This window comes from Dreissena polymorpha, chromosome 14 (genome assembly GCF_020536995.1).
Source record: "Dreissena polymorpha isolate Duluth1 chromosome 14, UMN_Dpol_1.0, whole genome shotgun sequence".
In the NCBI taxonomy this organism is placed as follows: Eukaryota; Metazoa; Mollusca; class Bivalvia; order Myida; family Dreissenidae; genus Dreissena; species Dreissena polymorpha.
This window is the reverse complement of record NC_068368.1, coordinates 32,216,855-32,231,823: the sequence shown is the minus strand read 5'-3', so window position 1 is coordinate 32,231,823 and position 14,969 is coordinate 32,216,855. Positions and strand designations below refer to the sequence as shown.

The following is a 14,969-nucleotide window of genomic DNA, read 5'->3' as shown; positions in this document are numbered from 1 at the left end:
ATGTCTTTAATGCCCGATCGAATGAATAAAAATTATCTAATATGTGTGCATGTGCACCTCGGCTTATTTGCATGCTCGTTTGCGAAGTGTAATAAGTTTGATGGCCGACGAGAACAGAACAACAACACGAATGGTCTTCTTGCACGAGAAAAACAAACCTGTCTTCACTTGCGTACATATATCAGGCATAGCGTTTGTTTTCATTAAAACGTCTAATGTCAATATTTTTACCAACTTACTCCATTGCGATTACGTACTGAGAAATTCGTGTTAAATCCGGTGTTGATGTTTCTGTTAACAGCACACAAGACGTTTGGGTATGTTCGAAAAAAGTTGTTTGCAACGTTATAACACCCGTTTGTGTACATACAAGTTTCTTAAGTAAGCACAATGGTTTCGTGAGTAATGCTTTTTATTTTATATATCTCATATTCAAGTACCGATTTTGTAAATATAACGGTTCTGTTTTATTAGTTTCTGATATATATTTTATTGCACAATTTGAAAAATAAACACAACTCATAAACCAATAAGATTTATGAAAACACTGGAGATAAGTTAGTTTCTTTGATCACTAAAGCTGTGACTTCCTTTACATCAGCCTCTGTTGCGGAAGTAACAGCGTCACGCCCTTCCAAGGTATCGGCAACGTGGTCCATCTTTTCGCTATTTAGAAATGAGGTCCAATCAGTAGAATTAAGAAGTTGCATGTACTTGTTGTAGTCGCCATCTTTATAGAGCCAGATATGACGCCTGAAACAAGACTGTGCTGATTAGGAGAGTTTCAAGACATAGATAATAGGGCAGTGGAAACGTGTGAGATTTGGTATAAAGGGATCTTCAACAAAGCTGGACAGGACGTCCCGTGAGTGTTTGACAAACAAAACATCTATGTGAGAGATTGTGAGTGTTCAGTAATGTCCGCTGGGGGAATTTATCAGTTGTGCTGCATTGTAGGAGTTTATCAATCTGCTAATTTATTACGTGTTTTGCTTGAGGATCATATCATACCAATCTAAAAACTTCCAAGAAGTGCGGGAGGTTAAGATCTGCAGAAACTATAAGTTGTCAAAGTAGTAATGAATATCCAACCTTCGCAGGAAAATGTTCAATTGTAAAAAAATAATATTAATATTAACACGTCGAGTCAATTGTCAATTCATGTTGTATTTACAATTATTATAAGTAACGCGTTGTCTCTTCATAGTGATTAAGAATGATCGAATGCCAAAGTGTTCGCATGCTCTTGGGTGGAAACGATTTTTCTGTTGCAAGCCCCAGTGAACTTGACCTTTGACATGTTGACCTAATCATCTCGTATTCTTCACAAGTACAACTAGCAAACCTATTTAGATGTTGGCATGGCAATTCATTTTCCGGAAATGAATATTTTACGTTGCAAATTCCTGTAACATTGGCCTTCATTATATGTACGTAGTAGGTAATAATCTTTCTTTCCTAACAACTTTATAACATCTGCCATAGAGGCAGGTGCTCGGGAGTTGACTGCTAAGACCATCATTGGGAAAGAGGACATCGAATCGGCTGTTATTACTGGAATGGACACTATTGATTCAGCGACAGTAGCTAGTGCGCGGGAATTTTCGACACATCTACGGGAATTACAATCTATTAGCAACAAGGTCAAAAAAGATCTTACAGGCATCAAGACACAAAAGGAGGTCGAGGATTTCACCCTGCAATGCAACGGTAAGCAACAAACAACATCCAAGCAGTACACATGTCTAGCTGTGTGAGTATATTATCACAAAGGCATAAACTGTTGGTAATATTCGGTTCGCGGTATTTTGAAGTAAAAATGTGGCATTTGTGATATATAGAGGTAAAAAGACCATTCATTAATTATATCATTCTGACTAGGCATCTTGAGATTTCACGTTACAATTCGTAAGACATCATGCTGACAATGATACACATGCATATCCACTCAGTTAGATAAGAATACCGGTTATTTTGGTATTGTTATAGTTAATAGTTCTTTTTTGTTAATTGCATACGTTTCAACAGTTTTTTTCCTATGATTTCCTATGGAATTATTTCGGACAATATCGGACAACAACTTGCCTCAATTGCAAAATATTAAAGTTTCGTTCAGTGTAGATATCTTTTTCCGTCCAATAAAAGCAACTCAATAATCGTGCAGAAATAACGCCTGTCACATTGCATCTTTAAAATGAATACATTTTGTATAAAAATGTCATATTTCTAAAGGTAATTATGCAGAACACACGAAACGTCGTAATTTAAGTACATACAAAAATAACTGTACAATTGAAAATATTCGTGGGACCTGCAGTTAGCTTACTTTATCAGTAAGTCGAATTAAGGACCAGAATTACTCAAATCCGACGTGATTACATTGGCTACATGCAAATAAATGCAATACATGACCAATTAAGTTTCTATTAATTATTTGAAACTTAAACATGAGTTGTTTTTATTTACTTGTATACTGGTCTGTTTAATAGTGTTTTTGTTCTAAAGGCATACTTAAATAAGCATGATAAGTTTTCCGGATTCATGGGTCTCAATTCATGCATTAGTACATTCTACTCGAAGTTTCTCAGTATTGTTAATTATGGTTATAACGATCTTAATGTAGATAATTGACTTTTATTAAATAACACAAAAAATAGATAAGGAAAGATTTTACTTGACAATGCACTAGCCACATTTAACCCGACATGGAAGGTAATCAATGCGGCGAAATTGACAAACTCCTCTAAGCGGTTATCTGTCTTATAAGCTAACGTAACAACTTCAATCAAATGGTAACGATCATGAGTGTAAACCTTTTCTTCTTATTTAAAGAAAATAAGAGCAATTCTCTAGACATGAATACTTCGCCTATATGGTTTGCTCAGAAAAATGCAAAATGGATTCCGGTTAGAAAAATATGAATAAAATCATACTCAACCAAATTACTTGACCGTTTGTCCTTCCGTCCGTCGGGTTTTTGGTAGAGCGTTACACAAACTGACGCAGCGCTGTTGCATTATTAAAGGGGATTTTTACTTGTACGACACAAATGCCCGACTGTCAGTCTTGTGCCTGTATTTCCGCCTGCCTGACTTGCTGTCTGCCATCCCGACCGAACGCCAAAACGTCCGTCCGTCCGTCAGTCATTCATTCATTTAGTCATTCATTAAATCATTCATAAATTCAGTCATTCATTTATTCAGCCAGTCAGTCATTTAGTAATTTATTAAATCATTCATTCATTCAGTCAGTCAGTCAGTAAGTCAGTCAGTCAGTCCATCAGTCAGTCAGTCAGTCAGTCAGAGTCAGTCAGTCAGTCAGTCAGTCAGTCAGTCAGTCAGTCAGTCAGTCAGTCAGTCAGTCAGTCAGTCAGTCAGTCAGTCAGTCAGTCAGTCAGTCAGTCAGTCAGTCAGTCAGTCAGTCAGTCAGTCAGTCGGTCAGTCAGTCAGTCAGTCAGTCAGTCAGTCAGTCAGTCAGTTTCATGTATCGGTCTCTATGTATTTCAAAATGTCTATGCTATCTGTCTGTTTTAAGCTCACCTGAAAGTGTAGTGCTCATTGGGAGCTATTAAGATAGCCTAATGAAAGTCGTCCGTCAGTCACGGAATCAAACACGTTCAAATGATTCCAAGTCGTTCCGTTGCTTTGCTAATTCATATTGGGCCTCTGCTCAGTTTGTTTCTGATGTCAAAATTTGCCACGCCCAGGGGATAAGTGTTTTATTTAGCTTAAGAGTGAATTAGTTTATTGGTATTCTTCTTTGAAACCACAAGGGTAAGTGGTTTCATATCGGGTGTGTACACTTTTGTCTGTTAATTTATATTCTTAGTTTTAGTAAAATTATACCCCTGTGGTTGAAACTTACCATGCCCAAGGGTCACATGATTTGCACAGACTAATACGGTAATAAACTTTAAAAAACGTGTTGTCTGAAACATCAAGTGTTCTGTTTTTCGTATTTGGTATGCGACATCGACTGATGGTCCTCTGCTATTTCCTTTGGGTCAAAATATGCCTACCCATTGAGTACCTGTTTTCATCGATGTTCATAATGAAAACTTGAATTTTGTTCGAATGTTGTCACATTCCTTATGAAATCTGTGTCACCCAAAGTAAAACACAAAGATAAAAGCCACATAAATGACATTAACATAACAAAATCTGCACATACAGTTAATGTTTCTAAATGCATTTAGACTCTCTTCTATCTGTTTTTGTGTCTTCTTGTTTGTTCGTCCGTCGGATAAACGTCTTTCTGTCTTCCTGACTGTCCGTGTCTCCCTTCGTCCGCAATCCCTCCCGACTGCCTTCACTTCTTTCATATGAAAATGATTGTATCAGGTAAGCAGACTCTAGAAGTCACATTTTGTGTCAAATCTTTATGAAGCCATGTCAGAATATATATGCTATTAAGATATCTCGGCTTAGTTAAAAATGCTTTTGGTCGATTTGAAACATGTCTGCTAGTCTGCTAAATGAAGGGCTGTTTTCCTTTAATTGCTTTAGTGAAATGTCTTCAATTCACATATTTGGCAAATCATCACCAAACTTGCACAAAACATTTGTTGTAATTATATCTCGGCCGAGTTTCAAAATGGTTCCGGTCGTTTAAAAAAACTGTCCAAACATCACACAATCTGCTCAAAACAGTTGAATTTCTTTGATTCTCAGGATAGCGACATATATATATAGGGCCTTAGCCCTCTTGTTTATAGAAAAGTCCAATACCTTAATTCGTTAAGTTATTTAGCTCTATTATAATTTCAGATTTTCTAAGGCGATTGATACCGTGACACTGTTATCTGCGTACCCCTGTCCACATTGAACCCTAGTCTCGATAAACGGGTACAGGACATATATGCCAATCCAAAAATACACAGGATGAAAATTGAAAAAGACGATAAGCACGAAACACAAGAAAAGATATACAAATACAGTGATTGCTTCTGTGGAGGTGTTAAACGAATATATTTACAAGGTGAACCTGGCAACGGAAAATCTTATTTTGCTGCCAAATTAGTTCACGATTGGCGTAATGTGCATTCGCCGATCGTGAAATCTACAAAAGAATAAATGTTGTTTGGTGACTTTGATACCCTTCAGAAATTCAAGTTTCTGTTTTTCATCTCGTTGCGCGATTCGAGAGGACAGACAAATATATCACACATGATAAAAACCCTCAATTATTACCAAAAGTGCATCATCTCCGGTTATAAGGAGGCTGAAGCGAACAAGAACGCTCCCATACACCTACATCTGAGTCACTTTCACTTCAATAGTGCTAATGCCGAAGATTTGATCCAGATCTGGAAACTGAACACTTCACGGGCTCGATCTTTACGTGTTCCCAGTTAAGGCAGACATGTAACAATACGTTCACAATACGCGTCGTCTGCTCGTTTTCAAGGATCTGAACCTGTTTTCTTACATGCCTGTATCGAGTTCGACTTGTCACCGTGTCACAACCTTGAATTGCTGGTGCTCGACGTAACCTTGCTACCAAATGCACTGGTAGGTCTGAAGAAGCTGAAACATCTTAAAATGTCTTGTAAATGTGAAGCGCCTGACTTGTCACATTTTGAACACATAGAATCAATTGATATCTCCAATGGAGTTAATTTATTACCACTTTCTGTTAATAATTATAAGACTCTAAAATGTGTTAAAATATGTACAACTTATGACGTACTAGATATGTCAATGTTTGAAAATTTAAATTCCATAACTTTCTGCAGTAAAGAGAAAGTGATACCGAAACCGCTTCACATTCATAACAACATTACTCATATTGGCTTTGATGGTTTTGATTTCAACAGTTTGGACGATGAAGCCATTCGTACATGATGTCTACTAAACGGTGTCGATCCAGTACAGTGTGCAGAGTATACTCCAGTACTACCCTGCATACAAAACATTAGACTGGAAAGTGTCACATGTTTCTCGTCCTTGATACGCAGTCTGTTAAGCACGCTGTTGATACTAAATCATATGGGGAAGTGTGAGCTGTTCCACTGTAACATAACTTCAGTCGATCATGAAGTGAAGAGTACGATGCGGGACAATGACATGTCTTCGTGTGTGGAGGACGCAGTCAGCGAATTCAAGAACATTTTAAGAACATATAGGATAACAACGGATTTAAATAATACATGTACATTCGATGTCGGTAGCGATAGTCCAGGTCTATGGGAGACGTTTCCCGGTCAAAATGCCAATTATCTGAGTCTTAATATTACCTTTGGTTTACAGGTTTAGAAGTGGATCATGTATTGTCGCTGTCACGGTCACTAACATCCCTATCACGGCTGGAAACGCTTACAATGCATTTATCTGTATATATCGACCTACAACTTCCTCCGTCATTGAAGTATTCGACTGTCTGTTATTGTTGGGATTTCGTAACGTTGGTATTTAACGCGCAATTTGTTACGTGACGTTCACGCACGCTTTCCCGTCGTGACGTCCCGCCCGTTATATTTTGTTTATATTATGCATTGCAAGTAAAGGTTGAACCTGGATTTCGCTCCTTATATTATTTCTTATCACAACGCGTATTCCGCCTACATATTTTGGGGCCGTGACGAAAACCATGACGAAAAACTGAGCCAGCGTCTCGGTTTAAAGAAAATCATTGAGCGATTTATTGAAAAATTGGCAGAAGCGAAAGAAGAAGATGACATGTTACAATACGAGACTACCATCGAAGCTCTACAGAACAAAGTATGCAGTCTTCAGAGTCTAAACGAGAAGATTCTTTCGCTTACCGACGCCAAATCAACACCGGACGAGATGCTGGAATCCGAGGAATACACATTCGACCTAGAAGTCAAACTGCGAAAAGTCCGGAAATATCTACTCCAAAAATCTACCAGCAAAGATGCTCAAGTTGTACCAACACAGAGATGTGAAGCACACCCACAAGATAAGCAGTTCAGAAAGCAGTCCAGAAACGAAAATTCATCGAACAGCTTAAAAGTACCTATTATTCTCCCGCGAACCGTTAACAACGATTTCCTCTCCCCGGGAGCTGATCAAAACAGGAAGCAGCCCGGCTGCACCGTGCACAGCATTCCGGTCGTGAACAACACCCCCTACCTTGCACAACAACTGCTGACTCAGACGACACCGGCCGCTCCCTTAACCTACAAGTAACAGCGCTACAAATACCACGCCATGGAGAAACATGTGATGGGTACATCAGCGATAGTTATTGTTGGGATTTCGTAACGTTGGTATTTAACGCGCAATTTGTTACGTGACGTTCACGCACGCTTTCCCGTCGTGACGTCCCGCCCGTTATATTTTGTTTATATTATGCATTGCAAGTAAAGGTTGAACCTGGATTTCGCTCCTTATATTATTTCTTATCACAACGCGTATTCCGCCTACATATTTTTGGGCCGTGACGAAAACCATGACGAAAAACTGAGCCAGCGTCTCGGTTTAAAGAAAATCATTGAGCGATTTATTGAAAAATTGGCAGAAGCGAAAGAAGAAGATGACATGTTACAATACGAGACTACCATCGAAGCTCTACAGAACAAAGTATGCAGTCTTCAGAGTCTAAACGAGAAGATTCTTTCGCTTACCGACGCCAAATCAACACCGGACGAGATGCTGGAATCCGAGGAATACACATTCGACCTAGAAGTCAAACTGCGAAAAGTCCGGAAATATCTACTCCAAAAATCTACCAGCAAAGATGCTCAAGTTGTACCAACACAGAGATGTGAAGCACACCCACAAGATAAGCAGTTCAGAAAGCAGTCCAGAAACGAAAATTCATCGAACAGCTTAAAAGTACCTATTATTCTCCCGCGAACCGTTAACAACGATTTCCTCTCCCCGGAAGCTGATCAAAACAGGAAGCAGCCCGGCTGCACCGTGCACAGCATTCCGGTCGTGAACAACACCCCCTACCTTGCACAACAACTGCTGACTCAGACGACACCGGCCGCTCCCTTAACCTACAAGTAACAGCGCTACAAATACCACGCCATGGAGAAACATGTGATGGGTACATCAGCGATAGTACTGCCCAACCCACCAAAACCCTGCTGACCTACAAACACGGGGTGTGACTGCAAAACAACATAAAGAAAACAAGATGTGGTGGAATGGACCGCAGTGGATCACAGCAGAAGACCAGTGGCCGAAATGGAACTCGAACGCTGGTATTTACAACCATGCACTCCTGACAGGGATAGAAGAGCAGCATGAACCATCGCAACCAGTACATCAAAGCAGCACTGGGGTGCACGAGATAATTGACATTCACAGATTCAGTAACTATAAGAAGTTTTTGAGAGTTACTGCGTATGTTTTAAAATTCGTGCAAAGCTGCAGAAAAGCGGAAATACGAATGCAACACAGTACGTTGACACCAGATGAGATACATGCCGCCGAATACCTCTGGTTAAAAACGTGTCAACATAATTCATACGTGACAGAGATTGAAAATCTTAAAGCCGGAATCAGTAAAATAGCATCGTTGGTGAAACAGTTACGATTGTTCCTTGATACAGGCGGCATTTTGAAATGCGGGGGACGTATCCACAATGCACCACTGAATGAGATGACTAAATTCCCCTATTCTTTTGCCTGCGAAGCATCCTTTAACAAGACTGATAGTGACAGATGCTCATGGAGAAATTCAACATTCCGGTACAAGTGCGACGATCACATTTCTTCGACAACGGTTCTGGATACCTACTATTAGACAGTGTGTTAAAACAATAATACGGAATTGCATTACATGCAAGAAGGTTCAGGGCAAACCGTTTTCAGCTCCGGATCCACCGCCATTGATGAAATACCGTGTACACGATTCAACGCCATTTTCTGTCACAGGCGTTGATTACACCGGCGCTGTGTATGTAAAAGACTCTAGCGGGACTGAATGCAAAGTGTACATATGCCTGTTCGCGTGTGCAAGTACACGTGCAGTTCATCTAGAAGTAGTTCCTGACTTAACAGCTGATTCGTTCATGCAAGCATTCAGACGCTTTGTGAGCCGGAAGTCTTTGCCCTTTCTAATGGTATCTGACAATGGAACTACGTTTGTAGCAGCAGCCAATCTTCTACAGCAGTTGTCTCAGACAGTCCATGATGATCTTCTCAATAAAGGTACGAGGTGGGCATTCATACCGAAGAGAGCGCCGTGGTTCGGAGGATTCTGGGAACGTTTGATAGGCCTCACTAAAACTACGTTAAAGAAGATACTGGGACGTTCCTACATCACAGTTGGTATGCTTCAGACAATCATCGTAGAAATCGAAGCGACCCTCAACGACAGACCTCTCACTAACGTTAGTTCCGAGTTCGAGTTAGAAGACGTCGTGACACCAGCGCATTTACTCTACGGAAGACGAGTGACCACGTTACCATATCGTGACATCACCAGTGGCAACCTGCAAATTACAAGTGCTACCGGAAGTGATATTCGCAAACGCGCGAAATTACAGCAGACATTGATAGACCACTTCCGTGATCGGTGGAAAAAAGAATATCTCACAGCGCTACGTGAACATCATACAGTCAGTGGAAAAAACGAACAATGTATTTCGGTTGGTAGTGTTGTGCAAGTCCACGACGAAACACCACGTAGTACCTGGAAGCTAGCTGTCGTCGAGGAGGTGGTCAAGGGAAACGATGGACTGGTGAGATCAGCAAAAATACGAGTTGGAAATAAATTGACAAGCAGACCAATTACGAAACTTTATCCCCTGGAAGTGAAGTGAAAAAAAGTGAAACATTTATAAGACTTGTGATTGATTTTATAGACTGAACGTTTTCATTGTGTTAAGTATGTTGCAAATTAAGTGGTGTTTATATTTTGTTATGGGTATGCATTTAATTATTTGTATTAAATCTATTATGGTGTATTGCATTTCTCGGCCCCCAGAATGTTGGGATTTCGTAACGTTGGCATTTAACGCGCAATTTGTTACTTGACGTTCACGCACGCTTTCCCGTCGTGACGTCACGCCCGTTATATTTTGTTTATATTATGCATTGCAAGAAAAGGTTGAACCTGGATTTCGCTTCTTATATTATTTCTTATCACAACGCGTATCCCGCATACATAGTTATGATCAATTGTCTCCATTCGAACCTCTCCATCTGGCGAACAAGCTTTCTGCATGGACTCATTCTCTTTATTGTAGATTGGAATTCTTTTGTATTAAAGTGAATAGTGAAAACAAGCTCAATAAGATTCCACCAGAGGAATACGTCCCAAAAACAGGAACTAGACGCTCCCTCGCAGGTTGAATGGAAACGATTTCGAAATTATGACCGGACACCAAACACCGATAAAATGTCTTCTGATGCCTAGTCTGTTCGTGAAAGTGTTGTTGATGATGGGGATTATGTTAACAATATCATAAATGATGAGTTTTTTAAAAGCTTTCTTAGTGAATTTTGCATCTGCACAGGTAAGATTTATGACTCGTATTACATAAGTGATATTGACGGCATCAATCGCATATCAATTGGACTACAGATTAATAAAGGTACAGCCACTTGAATTTGTAAAGTGAAACATGTGACGTGACATTGATATTAATATGGTGTCAATTATTGACAACATATTTAAACAACATAACAACAACACTATTTGGTTTTTACAGAAAATTGACTCTGATACCATCGATATTTTCGATCAATTATGTTAAAGACCAATCCATAAACCAGTAAAGTATTGCATGCGACTGTATGACACCAATTACATTATGTATATATTTGTTATACATTTACCGCGCAGAATTTTGTATCTGCAAAATTAATTTCATGCATACTTGACTAATTAAGAGTATTGTAATGTGTATTTACATCTTTTGACGAGGTAAAGAGTTTTCATTCCTAAATGATGCCCGTTTGTCTATGATGACTTAATGCCATTTCGTATTGTTAATCTTGTTAAAATGATTATGAAAATGTGATGCAAATGTTATGATTTCAGTTGAGTTGTTCCAAAAGTAATTGTTTCTCTCGATGTTGATTATTTTGATTGTGATGATAATATGAACAACCCACAGATAATGAAATGATGATGAAGTTTGTGCAAATGATAGGACAACAATAACGAATACGACGACGACGGTGTTGCTATTGTTGCAGTTGCCACAGGGGATGATGATGAGGAGGAGGAGGAGGAAGACAATGAGAATGAGGAGGAGGAGCAATATGAGAATAAGGGGTAAATGAGGATGAGGATGATGTTTTTAATGCTTATGACAATTAAGTGTGTTTTGCTATATATAAAAATGATGTTAGAACAACAAGACAAGGTAAAGTTACATACAGTGAAAAGTATACTCGTAAAAAAGGAAAAATTATCAAAATTTAATGCGATTCCATTTTTGTTCAGAAATAAGCATTGAATCATTACAAGTCTGAAGTTTTTAGTTGAAGGCTATGCATAAAACAAATGAATTATAAATTTGGTTATGTATTTCATGTTAAACTTATATTTCATACATATAATTACAAAATTCACAAATATTACCAACCATCCAGTGATGATAACGAGTTTATTCAAAAACTTATATTAAAAAAGATAGTTTAACGTGTAGGTTTTGTGATTCAATGAACGTCGTCAACTGATTCAAAACAGGTTGAATGTGTTTGCACTCAATATTTAAATGTCCTGTAGTTTTAATATTGTAATCGCAGTTGTCTCATAAGTTAAAGTTTGATAGTTTGCATTTGAGAAGAAATGTATATGTCGCGATAATTCTATTTACGTATTCGTACTGGAAAATCGTAAGTGGGATTTCGATTGTTGTTTTGGAAGACATAATATCTGTCCATTTCAGATAATGCCTCTGAATACACATTTTATTCCAACCTTGTATAGTTCGATGTTATTATGTTTCATTTGTATTCCGTATAATAGTTTAATTAATTGACATTTTTCTAATATTTTTGCAAAAATATAATAATAAGCGTGTTATATCTGTGTATATGATAGTTTATATGTGAAGGTATATGTTATATTACTGTGTAATACAAAATGAAGTTTCTTGCAGATATTTCACACAGTAATGCGTAGTATCGAAGAAATATACATCGTTTATTCGATACTCATTAATTCATGGAAATACTTTGCTATTCTTATCCATTTTTTACAAAAAGATGTTTAAATGTGTAAATGTTTATTCCATAAATTGTTTTTCTTCAGTTATTTATTATAACATAGTTTTGACTTGATTGCATGCTGAGATTAAAATAGATGTAAACATATTTTTCTTTGTTATGTTAGGTATATAGGATTAACCTATGCAACCTGCACAAATTAGACGTTCCCCACAGTTGTCTGCTATTTTCTGTCGAAGCAATATCACTTTTTGTTTAACTACGTCCATGTCAAACATAATTGACTGTTGACCCCTAGATGCGACTTTGACCTTTGATGTCGTGAACAGTTGATACATGCGACACTCAGTCTCTTTCCGTCATAATGATGGGGATTTATATTATTTGTAATAAGTTGTTTAAAAAGAGAATAATACACGAAAACACTTATAGACAAATGCGATCGTTGACCTCAAAGAGTGACACTGACCTCTCAGGTAGAGAGACATAATTTACACAGAAATGCCAGGTTTTCATAGTTGCCATTTGTTACAAGTTATTATAAAATAGCAGAATGAATTACAAAGTCACAGTCCGAATAACCTGTTATATGGCCAACCTTTATGGTTGAAGTGTGACCTTAACCTTTTAGGTCGGGAGACGAGTCTTAAACGCAACACATCGTCTTATGATGAATTACATTTTTCAAATTCGTTTTAAAACCCATAAAATATACGACTAAGTTATTATCGAGACAACAATATTCAAGCACGGAGCGTATATTGTCTCATCTAGAGTCCGTGTATTCAAGCTATTTCATGGCCACAACTGCCGTTTGACCACTTTTAGTGACTTAAATTTCAGGGTTGGGAAACGATTATTACACATAAAATGCTGTCTCCTAACGCTGATCATATTTGTTTTTCCCCTCAAAAATACCATCCTTAATGGAAAATTAACAGTCTTAAAAAGCTGGTTTGGGCAACATTTTATCTCTGAACTCTTACGTGTGACATTGAACTTTGAAAAAGGGAGACAAGTTTTATCGCAGTGTGGTCGTTTTGGATTGCATTATCCAAGTTATTTCGAAATCCGTCAATATATGTCAAAAGTATGGCGAAGGCGTGTATTTTATAGGTATGTGTAGCCAACTTTGACTTGTAGGTTTGTCCTTTACCTCTGAGTTAGAAAGACGGTTGTTACTCGTGACACTTCGTTTTATTATGCTTTAATATTGTGCCAAGTTATTGCAAAATCCATCTACGAATGGTCAAATTTATCATAATCACCTAAGAGCGACCATGACCTTCAAGTCAGAGTGACTTGTGCTACACCAGAAAAGTCGTCTTAAAATGGCGGATATATGTGCAAAGTTCTTTCAAACTGCATGAGTATGTTTTAAAGCATAAGCTTATGTAGGCAATTTAACAAAAAAGGGGAACGCACTAATTACAGGGGTGTCAAATGGCCAAATTCTAAAATCCTGAAAATAAGCCTAGCATGTGGGGACCAGTTCCAAAAGAGGGTTAATAATTCCTTTAATTATGTTAACAATACGGTATGTCAAACTAAAATAATTTATGTTTAAGATGAAATTTTGTGACAAAAATCTTAAAATACCAGGAAAAAAATCCTCTAATTCATATCAATATCAAAAGCAGTTTTTGAGGGCCTTATTCATGCATGAATGAAAATCCTGAACATTGACACCCCTGGATCAGAACAATTAATTACGATAACACAGAAATTAAACACTCAGGTAAACATCGAGAGTATGAATAAGTTTTTAAAATAAAATTTTACCTGGTGAACGAGTTTTTGAACGCAGTTGACACAGATTCAAATTTCTCATAGATATTGTCAATATAAACATTCCGACTAAGTTTCATCTACATAAAGTGACTTATATAAATGTTGCCTGTAGAGTGGTAACACGTTTTTTCATCGAATTCAACTGTTGGACGCACGTAACCCAGATTCCAACTCGGGCCACAAATTGTCTGGCAGCTGCCAATCAGCTTGGTAAACATTCATGGGAGACACTTGTGTGCCTGCATAATTACAGGTCAGTTACTAATTTCCAAATACAACATGGAGGCATAATGCTGATACATTGAAGGTACACATTTTGATCTCACACAATAAACCGGAACACATGCTTGTAGTTTCAATCAAATCTGTATAGTAGAAACAATCATATGGAGATGTAGCACTTATATTAATCTTGACCATTGCCAGACGCCAATGCTACAATTAAGGTGAGTATTGTAACTCGGACTTTTCAAGCTGAAAACCCAACATACATAAAAACAAACACTAAATAGTTTTTTTGTTTCAATTTTATATTTTGGTTGCAACACATGATATACACATTATAACAAAGATTCTTATAACAACAACAGACCCTCAAGTTTGAATTCAGCAACATAAGAAAACAAGTCCTTATTGCATGTGTTAACAGATTCGTGTTTAAAAGACAATAGTATTAACAAGCAACCTTTCTACATTTGTTATGTGTTCTCCTACTTGGCAATCTGAAGATGAATATAAATTACCAATTGAACAAAAATGTATATCCATAAATGGAATCATAAGCCATTTCAGTGATATGACTATTGAAAACTGTAGTAATAAAATAAATGTGTATCCATTACCCACGGTGCCTATACCACGTGACTTTTTAAGATCTGTGTAGGGAGAATAAAGGGCGACCCACTTAAAACTGTTAATGATGTCTTTTTAAATATTTCGCCATTTTTAATGGGATAAAGTGGAGCGCCCGCTCATTCGTGAGAGTTTTCTATAGGTATCATGATCTTTTTAAACGAATAAGTATTTTTTTCTGTAAAGTGCAACCACGCGTTTGTAATATAAAGTCCCCACACTGGTCCG

General features: G+C 37.7%; 1 protein-coding gene across 1 annotated transcript; it reads left to right on the top strand.

The window, feature by feature from the left end:
* The first annotated feature begins 1,469 nt into the window (after positions 1 to 1,469).
* Positions 1,470 to 12,044, top strand: LOC127857694 (bromo and FHA domain-containing protein DDB_G0267958-like). Its single transcript, XM_052394317.1, has 2 exons — positions 1,470 to 1,710; positions 11,121 to 12,044. Exons 1-2 carry the CDS (start codon positions 1,560 to 1,562, stop codon positions 11,201 to 11,203), a joined length of 234 nt encoding a protein of 77 aa, XP_052250277.1. The 5' UTR covers positions 1,470 to 1,559; the 3' UTR covers positions 11,204 to 12,044.
* The last annotated feature ends 2,925 nt before the right edge of the window (positions 12,045 to 14,969 follow it).